We start from the raw sequence: 15000 nt of genomic DNA, 5'->3' as shown, positions 1-15000 counted from the left end.
CACTGGTGGTGTTCGGAGACGTAACGGCCTAATAACATCAATTCAGACACGATCCGACCGTAAACGACGCCGTGAAAAAGTGCGGCCGTGAATGAATGTGGCTGATCGCCGTCTTGTCTTCCAGCTCGCAGCACTAACCACCGCTCACTCTGTCTGTCTGTCACGGCTCGCAGTGCTCGTACTAACTCGCCACAACACACACACGCACACACACGCACACGCACACACACACACGTACACACACACACACGCACGCACACATGCACACACACGCACACGCACACACACACGTACACACACACACACGCACGCACACATGCACACACACGCACACGCACACACACACGTACACACACACACACGCACGCACACACACACGCACCCAGCGACGCCGTCTGGAACATTAATCTATCTGCATGGCTGCATGTTGAGAGGTCACTACTCCTTTTGCCTTGAAATGTCACACCCCCCCCCCCCCCCCCCCCCCCCCCCCCTTTTCTCATGTTAGACGAGGTCCTGTCATCATCAGCTCGTTGTTCGCGCTTTTTTGGAAAAATGATCTCTGCTGTTTGCTCAGTTGTTCCAGCTGCGACGTGAAAAACGTCGCCGTCGCCGTCGTCGTCCTCATCTCCATCATCGGCTCCTGCTCTGGGCATGAGTGGACGTGAATGACGCGTTTGAGACGATCACGCCGACGCCGTTCCACCCTTGTTCCTTCGCTCGCGACGCTTTGCCTGAAACATGGGCGTGGACTTCCAGTTTCCCTCGACGCCGGGCCGGCGTCTGCGAGGGAGCGGGACGCTGCAGGAGTCGTCCGTCTTTCTCGGAGGGTTTTGGGAGAATAAATGAAGCGGGGGGGGGGGGGGGAACACGATCGATGGGATGATGTGAGCATATCTATCTCTGCAGAGGAGGGAAGGGAAGTGGCTTCGCACAGTGGTGTTTGTAGCCGCGGCAACAGTCGACCGCGACTTAGTTTGCGGCCTAAACTTTATTGGACATGGAAAAAGATTCTTCTTGTCAGTTATCGTCACCGTCATCGACCAGAACGAGAGAACAAACCAGAACTCATCTGCTTTGAACTTCACTAAAATGAATCCAATTAAGCATTTTAAAGAATACTTTTAAATGCTACGTTTAACTTTAATCGGGTGAAGGCGAAGGTGAAGGTGAAGGTCAGGGTTCGTTCAAAAATATGGTTTTAAAGACAACTCATCACCACGTCTCTGTAACGTCAACCTAGGTCATTTTAATATCTGCCACTGTCAGAGGAAACGGGGGAAACTCCGGAGCGCAAGGTTCCGATAATGCGCCCGTTACGCTTGGTCGCCAACCGTCGCTAAAAACAGAGAAGAAGAAGAAGAAGAAGTAAACCCGATCTCTTATCCGCATCCATATCTCCAATAAAGTAACTTCATGTGCTGCTGTGTATCATCCAAAGCCACTTCCTGGTTCGGTCCCTTCATGCCCTCCGTGTTAACGGCGGAGAGGTTCGGTCACATCGTCACATCGTCACATCGTCACATCGTCGCACGCCGTTCACTTCCCAAAGATTTCCCACCTGCGGCCTCCCGCTGACTCGCAGCGGCTGACGGGAATCTGCAGAAGTCATGTGAGCGATCATGGGGGAAGGAACAAGGTGGATATATAAACATATATATATATATACATGTATATATATATATTTATATACAGTTATACCACGTGCCATGCTGATGATTTACACGACACGCGGATGCTGCGTCTGAGGAGTAAGAAGTGGTGTTTTGACAATGTGTGCGTGTGTGTGCGTGTGCATGCAGGGGAGAGGAGTGTCCAGTCCCAGGCAGCACCACAGCTGTTCCCCAATGGTAAATATCTGTTCCTCTGACTCCTCCCTCTCCGGGGGCTGGGGGGGGGGGGGGTGAAGCTAACCTAGCAGACACTGATCAGCCCCCCCCCCCCCCCCCCCTTCTCCACAGGGGCATCATCCTTCTCACCTCTGACCTCTGACCCTCCCCTCCTTCCCTCTTCCTTCTGTGAATGCCCTCTCAATAACAGCCGCTGGCCGCACCTTTTCCAAACACAGCTGCGGACGGGGAGCGTCGGCGCAGCGTGACGGACGTTACGTGAAAGAGACGGAGGTGTAGCGTGTCTGACACGGTCGAGATTCTTTACCGTCAGAGTCGAACTGGGCACATGCACTCAAGTGCAGTACTTCAGTACAGTTTTGAGATACTGTGACTTGTCACCTGCTGCACCCACCAGACGTCCCCCCTCTAAACTTCTCAGGTGGTTTTTATTTAAAATGAGTTAAAGCTTGAGGTTCAAGGAAGAAAAACGATTCAATGTTTCCCATAAAAGAAGCAACAATCAGAGAGTCCCAGAAAATCATTAGCTCTAGATTTATGTCTTTGACTTTAACCATTCATTTTGGAAAGTACTTTTAAATTTGATACTTTACAGTACATCTGGCTGATAGTACTTACTGTATTTCAGTAGGACTTTTTAAATGCAGGACTTTTACGTCTACTACTTTCTCCACTGAGCAAAGATATAATATTAGCATTAATCAAAAGTCCAACACTGACTTGAGTTTTATTCTGAACGTCGCTTCACACACACTCTTCCTCCATCGCCACGGCCTATTGGCCAATAGTGTGAAAATAAATATTTCATTGCAGTCCAGTTTTTTTTTTTCTTCTTCTATTTCTTGGCCAAAAGTCATTTGGCCGGAGGAAACAATCCAAACTTTATAATATCACTGATGCAAATAAGGCCGATTTTCAGCAGGAGCCGTGGGGAAATTAAAAAAACATAAATCGGGGATTTATGTATCAAACCTTGGTTCATCAAAGAGATTTGGGATTTAATTTATGCCCTGTGAGAAACGGAGGGAGGAGCAGAGACAATCGTGTCTTAAGTAACTTAGTTGTTGCCACTGTACTGTACGTACATGAGCACATGCTGCAGTGTTACACTCTACTCGCCTCCGTGCCCTAGTTTCTTCCTCCTTCCTCTCAGAAATAGAAACATTAAGAGCAAGAGACACACTTTCCTCCCGATTCATCAGGTGCGTCTCCTGATGTTTTTACTTTCACGACTCTTTACCTCCAGAGGACGGTGTGTGTGTGTGTGTGTGTGTGTGTGTGTGTGTGTGCGTGTGCGTGTGCGTGTGCGTGTGTGTGTGTGCGTGTGTGCGTGTGTGTGTGCGTGTGTGTGTGTGCGTGTGTGTTATTGAGAGAGCGTTCACCTCGGCTGTTTGTCTGATAATCCGCCTTTGCAGCGTCTGTGTGACTCCCCTCCAGCTGCATGTTTGCTGTTTGGTCAAGGAAACCTTATTTTTTTCCACAGACGCAATTCATTTCCCTCTCAGAGAAGCGTCGTCCTCGTCGTCGTCCTCGTCTTCTTGGCGTTCCTTTTTCCACTCGCCCGGCACGTCGACGAATATGTACTGTTTCTGCGGTCGTCATAAATGGCCGATGACAACCTGCCCGTCAACAGTTCTGAAGTCAGTCGAGGCGTCGCGGCCGCTGTAAACCCTGCGGCTTCACGTACGCCGGGTCTGAGCTCGCTCGGCGTATGAAACGTACACTGCGGAGGCTCAGCGTCGGACCCCGGAGAGTATTTACAAAAGCCTGCCCACTGTTACTGTAATTGCAGATCCCCCCCCCCCCCCGACCTGGTGGTGCACTGTGGGATGTGTGGCTGGTGCGCGTCCAAAACACACAAACCCACACACATACCAGAGCGTGTGTGTGTGTGTGTGTCTCGCCTGTCTTCACAGAAAACCATAATGTCAGAAATATGTCTTTGCTCTCTTAATACATGATCATTACAGTTGGGTGAGAGGCCTGTCTGTCTGTCTGACTAAGCGTTTTCGGAGGCATGTCCTGACACTGTCTGATTGTCTCGTCTGCCAAGTGTCTCTGCTCACACTTTGCAATTATGTGAAGCCACAGTGCCACAGTGGGTCGGGACGGAGGTATTAACTCCCCCCACCCCGGCCCTCGCCCGCCCGCCCGCCCCTCCTCTGCCCAGCGCTCGGCCCTACGCAGATGGATCCACCTTGACTTCTACCAAGTCATGCAACGATGGGATTCATTGATCATAGATACATTTTTATTTATTTGGATTTATTATAGGAGATTATAATAAATCTCTTTCTTTCAGAAACCAAGTATCAACCCGCTGCTACGTCACCCGTTGGTTTACGAGCTGAAACCTCCAGTTTAGCATTTTTGACCAGCGCCATCTTGTTTTTTTTTCTTAAACCAGACGTAGGAGCAGGGGGCGTGGCCTGACTGAGAGCTCGTCCACCTACACGTGTGACGTGACACCGATTGGACAATACCAGCTGTCAATCGCACGGTGTCCACGCCCCCAACACATCCGGTGCTTCGTGGTCTTTTAAATTTGACTGCAAATTAAACCATAATGTACGAAATGAACATCATGTATTGAAGAAGACTTTTCAACCATAAACTCCTCAGGAAAAATGTTTTACTGACGTTCATGAATCAAGTGAGAAGTACAGTCCCGTTCTCATCGACTTCTATGGAAACAACCAGTGGAGTCGCCCCCTGCTGGTCAGTACAGAGAATACAGGCTTCACCTTCCCGGACCCCGGTGACTATACGTCCAGTTTTCTGTTTGAGCGTCTCTTTAGGAGCGAAACATGAGACAGTTTCAATATTGGCAGATTCTTTTAAAGGCAGGAGCGTCAGTGAAAGGAGGAACAAAAGCTCAGTTATCTAGGTTTTTTTGCAAAGTGACAACCAACGAAGACTGTTGAAAATAAAGTTGCGCAAAACAAAGCTGCTGATCGTCATCCAGCCTTGAGGCCGACTCCACAGCAGCTGTTCACAACGTCGACTTTGCTGTGTCTTTTGTAATTCTTTGTGACATTCACATTCAAGTTCGTCCCCGCTGGCTGAGAAACATCGCGTCGCCGCGAGCACCTGTTCTCCTTTGACACTTATACTATAATCTACAGTCGAGTTTTCTTTATTTTCTTCTGTATTATTCGGGAGAAAAGAGCTCCACGCAGTTTGTCTGGAGGAGAGGCCGCCGCTCTCCTGTCTACTTCTTTCTGTTCTGTTTTTCAATCGGCCTATCCGACACACCGGCGCAGGTACTGTAGATCAACCAAAAATGCCTGGAAGGAAGAAAAAAAAAAGGGAAAAGTGTTGGTGGTCTGAACCTGTGGCCCTGACTCCCCTTGACCAGAGGGAAGCGAACATGCACACGCGCCCATTTTTTTACGAAAAACACGTGGAGGGAGAAAACAGAATATGTGCGTTTATTTATTCACAAACACTTTTCCTGTTCCCTCACTGTTAATCTCATCTGTATTTCCTCTTCGTTCCTCCACCTGCTGTGCTTCTTGTTTCTGTCTCCCGTGTGACACACACACACACACACACACACACACACACAACCCTCCAGAACGCCGCATATAACGGTGTGTCTTCAAATTTCTACTGTTGCACCAGCATGCATGTCTCTGCTGTTTGGGATGGGGGGGGGGGGGGTAAGTAGGTCAGGACAGAATCTTACTGCATGTGTCTTTTTGCCGGGCGTTTGTCTGACTGTGCGTGCGTGTGCTCGTTTCCCTGCAGAGACCTGCGCGGTGAACAACGGCGGCTGCGACAGCACGTGTCACGACTCGGTGACGGGCGTCCGCTGCAGCTGTCCCGTCGGCTTCACGCTGCAGCCGGACCGCAAGACCTGCAAAGGTAACGCACCGACCCCCCCCCCCCCCCCCCCCCCCCCCCCCCCCCCCCCCCCCCCCCCCCCCCCCCCCCCGTCCAGCTGTCACCAGATTCCTCCTGCAGCCTGATGATGAGAGCTTCTCTCTCTCCACCTGGAGTTATTATTATCAATAATTCATGCTGCCGGCCCCTGGACCTTCTCTTTAGACACGATACTGTCATCACAACCCGTTTCCTCACTGGTACCCGCCAACTCTCAGCACATTCTGAGTAATATTTCGTATTTCACCTCTGCATTAACCATCGTCCCCCTCTCCTAGTGTTGGCAGAAGGATTCTCACGTCAAGCAACCTGCGTGCTGTCGCAGGGTTTTTGTGTTATTTCTTATTAAAAATCAATTCCAAAGTTTACAGAGAATTATACCCGGAGACTAAGGAAATAAAGACCCGTTTGACAGCAGGGATAGAGATCTGTGTTGCTTTTCTAAGGCTCATAGTGTTACACTGACGGCTTCGCTACACCGGCGTATATTAGTTTGGTTCGAGAGGAAAAGCAGAAGAAAACAAATCCAGGCAGCTCTGGCACACGAAGACTCGCCGGGCTCGCTGCGGGCCAGACACTTCTGACGAACGGGAGACAAAAGCGAGGAAGGGATTATTTTTTATTTCCATTTGGGTTGCGTTTATTTCAACCAGATGATGAAGACTCTCCCTCCAGAGACAATCGCCTCATTTGTGATGATAATTCAGACTTAATTAGCTCCGCACCATCAAACGCAGGAATGCACACATGATATATCAATCCTGGCGAAGGGAACTAAAGAGCGAGCGTAGATCCGGGGACGGTGATTTAGGGGGTTTCGATGCTCCGAGGCGGTCGTGTGCGAGAGCTGCAGCCCATTACAGACAGACACAAACAGACTTCCGCCATTCTGAGGGACGCTGAGGAAAATTCCTGATGCTCACGTGCTAGTTTCGGCAAAGACTTGGTCATGCGAGTAGAGACGCATCTCCAACGCGTCCTTGTATTTCTGCCGCGCTCGTAGAATTCGACAACCTTGTTCGTGAGGTTTTGTCAAAACCCGCTTTGATCAATATTTGTCTTCTCCTAGGCGAGAGGTTTTTATTCTGCTCCTCTCGGCCCTGTGCGGCATTTCAGTTTGGATCCGCTCTCACAGTTCTTTCACGGTGTTGTTGTTGTTGTTGTCCTCGGCTGCAGCTGTTTCCAGCTAAAAGGGGGGTTTTAATGCTGTGACCTTACGCTACCTGCCCCGGCATCGACACGAGGGAGCGTTTAGCGGCTAACGAGCCCCACGTTCGCCTCGGGAGCCGGTGGAGACCAAACACGGAGCGAAAAAGCGCAAAAAAACATGACTTCAGAACCAATGCCCTGATGTCCAAAAGCACGATGTGCGCGTCCTCAGCTCATCTGTCCGTTTCTGTGCCTCGGCGATTTCTTCCTCTTCCCGCAGACATCGACGAGTGCCGTCTGAACAACGGCGGCTGCGACCACGTGTGTCGGAACACGGTGGGCAGCTTCGAGTGCAGCTGCAAGAAGGGCTACAAGCTTTTGACCAATGAGAGGACTTGTCAAGGTTGGTACCTTTTTTATAAATGTTTAAATGTTGTTTTTTTCTGTGTGCGCCGCGTGTGTGTGTGTGTGTGTGTGTCCGTGTCTGTGTGTGTGTGTGTGTGTGTTTGTGTGTCTGAGTGTGTGTGTGTGTGTGTGTTTATATGTGTGTGTGTGTGTGTGTGTGTGTGTGTGTGTGTGTGTGTGTGTGTGTGTGTGTGTGTGTGTGTTGGTGTGTCTGTGTGTGTGTCTGTCTGTCTGTGTGTGTGTGTGTGTGTGTGTGTGTGTGTGTCTGTCTGTGTGTGTGTGTGTGTGTGTGCGTGTGTGTGTGTGTGTGTGTGTTGGTGTGTGTGTGTGTGTGTCTGTGTCTGTCTGTGTGTGTGTGTGTTGGTGTGTGTGTGTCTGTGTCTGTCTGTGTGTGTGTGTGTGTGTGTGTGTGTGTGTGTGTGTGTGTGTGTGTGTGTGTGTGTGTGTTGGTGTGTGTGTCTGTGTGTGTGTGTGTGTGTGTGTGTGTGTGTGTGCGCGTGTGTGTGTTGGTGTGTGTGTCTGTGTCTGTCTGTGTGTGTGTGTGTGTGTGTGTGTGTGTGTGTGTGCGTTTGTGCGTGTGTGTGTGTGTGTGTGTGTGTGTGTGTGTGTGTGTGTGTGTGTGTGCGTGTGTGCGTGTGTGTGTGTGAAAAGAATGATAAAAGAATGATCTCCCTCCTGGACGGCAGAGGAGTCGTAGCAGGGCTTGTTTTTCTGTTCTGTTTGGTGGCGGCCGTCACTCAGCGGGAGCCGGGAGGACTCGCTCGCAGAGCAAATAAAGAGTTTGCCGTTGCCGAGCACAGGTGTTGGGAATTAAAAACGCCCGGGCTCTAGAAGTCCCCTGGTTCTTGAAAGCACGGAGCCACGACAGACACATCTGGTGAAAGACGCCCGGCAGACAAGAGCTCCGTCTCTCTGGCTGGAAAAACAGATGACATGCTATTCTTTTTTTTTCTTTTTTTAATTTCTCTCTCCTTTATTGATGTGGTCCATCAATATCCAGCCTGCGAGACATCGGTGTCGTGCAACGGGGCTCGAATGGCTCCACGGAATCCCATGTGGTGGGAGGACACACACACTCCGTCGCTGTGCTCCGCAGACACTCTGTCGTCACTTTGCGTCTTCGCCTTTTCTCTCCTCCTCTCTCCCGCTCTCTCGTCGTTCGGAGCCAAAACTATTCCGAGTTTATTTTGCCAAAATTGCAGATAACTGAGAAAATGTGGTGCGTGCATGCAGGAATGCAAATCGCGGCTTGTTGTCTGTGGCACCGGGCTCCGCGGCCATGTGCTGTTCGGCTGCGCGGCGGCGGCAGCGTGGGAACAGCGGCGTCCTTGTTCGGTGCCGTGTGTCGCGTCTGGGGAGACGGGGCGGATGTGATAGAGGCTCCGGCGAGTGAGGCGATGCCAGGCTCACACACACTCCACGCCACTGACTCACCCGTCTGCTCCTCGTCCTCCCAGGTCGCCCGCCGCCGTCTCTCGCCGTCGGGCGGAGGGCAAACTTTTACCACTGTGTCTTTCGTACAGATGAGAGAATGGCAGGAGACGGACGATCAAAGGGAATGGTTCAAATGAAAAGAAACAGCAAAATCCAGAATGCGCAGAATTTTTGAATCCCTAGAAGGAGAATGCAACTTCCCATGAGGCAGCAGGACGACTGCGACCTTAAAGGTCCATGGCCTTTGTCATGAGTCAATCAACATCAACCTTTTTTTTAATGCTTGAAATGTAGAAATTCAAGTTATGTAAATGAAGGTCAACTTACTGTTGTTTTCTTTTAATTTTTATTCTGGATAATATATTCAAACGATAACATCGTAATAACCACACGTTTCTCTTTCAGAATTAAGCCTGACCCGGTCTTATTTGTGTGTTTCAGAGCTTTCGCATTAATGAAACTACACATAATAATAATAATAATAATCTCATCATGCATCTCACTAAGTGCACCTGCAGTAATGGCACAGCCGTCGCACTGCGGTTGAGTTGATGGATGCTGGTGACGTGACGTGACCTCAGCGACGTCGTCTCTCTCCACAATGTGCTGAGATGTGTAAACTGAACTCCGGATTATCTCGGTTTAAACAGTCACGGTGTTTCCCTTCCCGCCGCTGGACCGTGGCCCATAAGTCAGGAAGGGACACGTCCTCCCGAGGCCCAGTCGGCATTCCTCCGCCCTCAACACCCACCGCGGTGTCCTGGTCTCTTCCTCGTCTCCTTCTCGTCTCCTTCTCGTCTCCTTCTCATGTCTTTCTCGTCTCCTTCTCGTCTCCTTCTCATGTCCTTCTCATGTCTTTCTCGTCTCCTTCTCGTCTCCTTCTCGTCTCCTTCTCATGTCTTTCTCATGTCTTTCTCATGTCTTTCTCGTCTCCTTCTCGACTCCTTCTCATGTCCTTCTTGTCTCCTTCTCGTCTCCTTCTCATGTCTTTCTCGTCTCCTTCTCGTCTCCTTCTCATGTCCTTCTCGTCTCCTTCTCGTCTCCTTCTCATGTCCTTCTCGTCTCCTTCTCGTCTCCTTCTCATGTCTTTCTCGTCTCCTTCTCGTCTCCTTCTCATGTCTCCTTTTCGTCTCCTTCTCGCCTTCTTGTCCTTCTCGTCTCCTTTTCATGTCCTTCTCGTGTCCTTCTTATGTCCTTCTCGTCTCCTTCTCGCCTTCTTATGTCCTTCTCGTCTCCTTCTCATGTCCTTCTCGTCTCCTTCTTGTCTCCTTCTCGTCTCCTTCTCTCCTTCTTGTCTCTTTATCGTCTCCTTCTCGTCTCCTTCTCATGTCCTTCTCGTCTCCTTCTCATCTCCTTCTCGTCTCCTTCTCGTCTCATCTCCTAATCCACATGAGGGCACTCAGGGAGACGTTCATCGGGCCTCCTGGTTCCTCCAGAGGGAACATCTACGATAAAAGCTCTTTACCTGTTGTGTATAAGCGACAGTGACCCGTTTGCCTCCCTCGAATTATATATCGAGCAACGCTGGAGATTAATGTGTTGAGCTCAGAGCGAGCAAAGAGAAGAAATAATTGATGGAAACTAAAATATGACTCACTTCATCTTTCCGTTGCCCTGCTGCCTGTACATCACCTCTCCTCCACCCACTCGCATACTTCACCTTAGTTGCCTGGTAAACACGGGGCTGTAGTCGCTGGTGTCCTCACACATCGTCTCCGTAGCCTGGCACTAAACACACACACACACACACACACACACACACACACACGGCATAATGATAAGTTGCAGATCGACTCATGGCGTCCCTTATAGCGCAACATTTTTTGGAGGATAAACTCAAGTCACCACGCCTAATTCCCAGAGGGCTTCACAGAGTCTTCACATTAAAAGTGCACCGAGCACGGTTTATACTTAAAACCATCACGGGGCGCACGCCATGCCGCCTCGCCGCCTCGCCGCCTCGCCTCTCATCTGCTATTACTGTTATTAATCTCCTGAGGCCACCGGCGGGGGGGCGGGGGGGCGAGCAGCCGAGCGCTGGAGGAGTTTGTTTCCCTGTAGAAAAAAGGTTTTATTTTTGTTTGTGGTCACTTTTGAACTCGCCGCACCAGGCCGGGACTTTTTTGAGAAGGATTGTTCCGCCGACATTGTGATGACTTTTTCATCCAGATGAGTTTGAAACGTTCTTTGCAAACTGATCACCTAATAAGCTTTTGATCTCGCCGCCGCCTCATCTCTTTTTCGCTGACGTGCCAAGCGTTTCGACCTCAAGCACTGTTTTCACCGCTCTGCTCCGGGTTCGGCCGCGCCGCCTCCGACCGCTTAGAGCTCGGTGTGCGCGAACGTGCCGACCTCTGTTATGGGAAGCATCGGAAGATTTGTGCCGTTTACCAGTCTGTCTTCTCGCTCGCTGCAAGGTAACCATTATTATAAGTGAACTCCTGTAATTGCTGGTGAAATACCTGGGTCGTCTGTTTGATGGTGGCTGGCGCTGCCTCACAACCCAGAGGAGGTGCCGCTGAGAGCGGATGAAAGGATGAAGTGAATGATATTCCTGGGAAAATCCTGCAAAACCTTTTCTTTTTTTCCTTCTTAAATTAACCAATTAGACAGCCAAGCGAAGTTAGTAACGCACACCCGCCGTGTTCCACCGGCGCGCGCTGCCTGGGCTTGACGCAGATTACTGCTGACATTGAAGGGAAACTCTGACGGTGATAAAAAGAAAAAACCCAAATGTCATCCATCTCCTGCAGCTCCATGTGTCAATCCTCACAGACCTTGAGGACGAGCAGAGAGGCTGAGAAAGATAAGGCAGGTCCCTGACTGACGGGCGGGACGGAGCCGGTGCAATGCGCATGTTGGGACAAATGCCGTATTTATCTAAACTATTGCATTTATTGTTGTTTTAAAGAAACCTGCTGCAATACAGGATATTTATGAGACCTCAGATACCAAAGGCTGAGAGGTTGAGAGGTCAGGTCATGGGGTCATTTACGTCACATGGTTAAGAGGAGAAGGTGATTGGCAGGTTCTGTGTGTGTGGGGGAGAAAAAAAAGAAAAAGGCCTTGAGCTCCTATTATCAGGTGAAGAGCAGATTGTTCCCTCCACTCCTGCTGCGGCCGCTCGTCATTTCAAGAGCACTTTGAGCAGAATTCCATTTCAGAGCATCAAGATGGAGCAATCCAAAAAAAGACAACCTGCATGACGGCAGAAGGTCAACCACGATTCAGAAGCATCAAACAGAAGCAATGGATGGATCTATTTAGGGGGGGGGGGGTTGCTGTGATTTGACCCATCACAACCAAATAGTACAATAATACAATGTGAGGGGAATTGAAAAGATCTCCGTCGCTTGTGGAACTCATTGAGAAGTGTTTTCTAACGCCGTGTCTCGTTCCGTCCACAGACATCGACGAGTGCTCGTTCGACCGCGCCTGCGACCACTTCTGCGTCAACTCCGCCGGCAGTTTCCAGTGTCTGTGTCACAAAGGCTACGTCCTCTACGGCCTGGCGCACTGCGGAGGTGAGTCCCCCCCCCCCGGGCCTCGTCTCTGGATGTCCGTCCCCCTCCCTCCACATCCCACACCTCCGTTCTAACCCTCCATCAGTTGCTCTCGGCAGGAAAAACACAACCACGTTAGAAATAGATTCAATGACAATGTTAATTTAGATTTCTACTGACAGCTTACATAACCATACCAGAGTTTTGATTTGATAAATCAAAGCACTTTCGTTTTTTTTTACTTGAGATTACTTTCATTCATTCATTTTACAACACAAACTTTGAGTCTTTTAGTATTTCTAGTCACAATAGCAGCGTGGCTCCAGAGATGGCACGCTGGTCCGTCCACGATGAATCATCTCCACAAGTATTCGATGGATTGCCCCAAAAACACTTCAAACATTCACAGTTCCTGGAGGAAGAATGACGCTGGTAACCTTTCAGTGCGTTTTGCGTTTTGCCTTTTTACATTTGCATCCTCGTCAGCAGTTACTTTGGACTGCCAGGACATTCCCGTTGGACGGAGCTGTACTGTGGGTCAGGAGGTAAAGAGGGTCGTCCACTAACCAGAGGGTTGATGGTTCGATCCCTGGCTCATACAGTCAGCGTGCGTGTGTCCGTGGGCATTGGACATATTGCCCTAAATTACTTTATAATTACAGTCCGTTGACTTTTCCATTGACAGCTTAATTAGCATATGTTAGCATGCTAACGTGCTACATTGAGATGGTGACCGGTAAACCTGGAATTGTCACGTTGGGAATGTTAGCCAGCACAGATTCACACGATCATAGTTAACATGCTGCAGAATCAGTTTGGTTGAATCAACTTCACCTGTTATTTTCATTCTGACATCAGAGACTTGAACTCGACATTACTGCGCCAAAGTTTCATGATTGACAGCTTGTCACCAGCGCCAATCTGGACGTCACAGTCCTTGGAGGAGTCGCTGCTTGCTTCTTCCTTCTCGGATGAAAACTGAACGCTCGCTCTGATGGATCACGAGTCAGTTTTTAAAATCGTAGTTGATTTTTCAAACGGACAGAAACGAGCTGAAACAGGTGGCTGCCCGGAAGGCAGGAAATCAATCTGAGAACTAACGCTACACTTGGCCAGTGATGTAAAGAGCGCCGTAGTTAATGGACTAAAACATGACGAATCATAGCTACGGCGCTTCGAGGCGGAGGAGCGACCACGTCCATCACACGTTAGCAGGTACGCTGTACTCTGGTGTGGAACAGACAGGGAGCAACGCCTTTCAGTGTCAGATCCGCCTGGCAGGCAGCTGTAAGAGGCCCAGCCAGAGCACATCGGGACGTTGCGGCGGCCCCTTTGATGAAGTGCGTATCAGCAGTTGGAATCCGCTGCTGTCTCCAGCGCCTCAGGGCCTCCCAGTAGTCGCGGGGAGAGACGGAGCGAGAGACGGCGAATGCACTCAAATACGCAGATTTTTTTTTCTCTCCCCGTCTGTAGTTTGACTGATCAGGAATGTCGCTGAGACCTAAAGAGCAGTAAAGTGTAGATGTGTGGTTTTGTGAGGTTTCGCACAAACACAACAGTGAAGGTGATTGCCCCCTCAAAAAAGTTCCACGGTGTTTCCCGTATATATATATATATATATACACTGTCACAATCGAGGGCCGGCCCGATGCATAAGCTAACTGCAGGGGCCCCCAATGTTAGTTACGATACAACCACACTCAGTCAGAGATTTGATGGAAAGGCTGTTGTAGCGTATAAAGTTAAAGGTGACGTATTATGCTCATATTCAGGTTCATTTTTTTAATTTGGGGTGACCGCATGAAAAGGTTTACGTGCTCTAATGTTCAGAACAGGCATCAGTGTTCTCATACCGCGCATTGCTGCAGCTCCTCTTTTCACCCTCTGTCTAAAACGCCTGGTTTTCTTTTAGCCCCGCCTCCCGCTAAACCCCACTCTACTCTGATTGGGCAGCTGGCCCAGTCGGTTGTGACGGGTCAACTGTTTTCAAAATGTGTAGGAAATGTAACGCCCCTTCAGCAGAAAAGGGGAGAATTCTCAGATTGCAGGCGGAGTTACCCCAAAAGAGTCCAACTGTGACATCACAGTGGGAGTGAAATCTGAACCAGTTGTTCAGAGCTTCAGGCTGTAGGGTTTAGCCAGCCCCCCCAAAAAACACAGGTTGGTCTTTTTTCACAGTTTGTGGGATGGCAGGCTCCACAGATACACACATTCATGTGTGTTAACGCTGAAAAACAGATTTTTGCATAATATGTCACCTTTAAAGAATAAAGGCAATGTCACAAAAAAGGACACGCATGAATAAATTCAATGTTTTGCCATAAACATTCACCGGCTAGCTAGCCGTCAAACAAGCCTACGGTTCAGTCAAAGGTATCTTCAGCTAACGTATCTTCAGCTAACGTTAGCTAAGGAAATGTAATGACGGCTAAATCCACTCAGTACTGTATCACTTTGAATATTAAAGTGCAAATTTAACATTGGACCATTATCATGAGTTGGCTACTTTTTTAAGATTAAAAAACCATAGAAGCTTAAAGGCATGACGTTTGGTATAATGTGAGCAACACAGCTACAACTACTTCAATTGATAAGGGGTGTGTCCGATTTACAGAAGGTGAGCGAACGATCAAGCATCGACAACCGTATTTGTGGCGGCGCGGCCTTTTAAACACACTAACCTGCCTTTTTAAAACAGCCCCTGTAGGCTCAGAGGATCCAGACGTATCATCTGTCAGTTCGGGGGAATAAAAGCAGAAGGAGAAATTGGATTT

At 49.4% G+C, this 15000-nt stretch overlaps 1 protein-coding gene across 3 annotated transcripts in view; it reads left to right on the top strand.

Annotated features, from left to right (window-relative positions):
• The window catches only part of scube3 (signal peptide, CUB domain, EGF-like 3), a 72643-nt gene that overhangs the window by 48922 nt on the left and 8721 nt on the right, over nt 1-15000 (top strand). For 2 of the 3 annotated variants that reach the window (XM_035645389.2, XM_047331258.1), the window contains 4 exons: nt 1803-1850; nt 5601-5717; nt 7165-7287; nt 12131-12247. In XM_035645389.2, the coding sequence (XP_035501282.2) occupies nt 1803-1850; nt 5601-5717; nt 7165-7287; nt 12131-12247 (405 nt within the window). The remainder of the gene's footprint in view (nt 1-1802; nt 1851-5600; nt 5718-7164; nt 7288-12130; nt 12248-15000) is intronic. The other variant, XM_047331257.1, reaches the window with a different exon arrangement.

The sequence above is a fragment of the Scophthalmus maximus genome, chromosome 3, assembly GCF_022379125.1.
Source record: "Scophthalmus maximus strain ysfricsl-2021 chromosome 3, ASM2237912v1, whole genome shotgun sequence".
Taxonomy (NCBI): Eukaryota; Metazoa; Chordata; class Actinopteri; order Pleuronectiformes; family Scophthalmidae; genus Scophthalmus; species Scophthalmus maximus.
The sequence above is the reverse complement of the archived record's forward strand: the minus strand, read 5'-3'. Positions and strand labels throughout refer to the sequence as shown.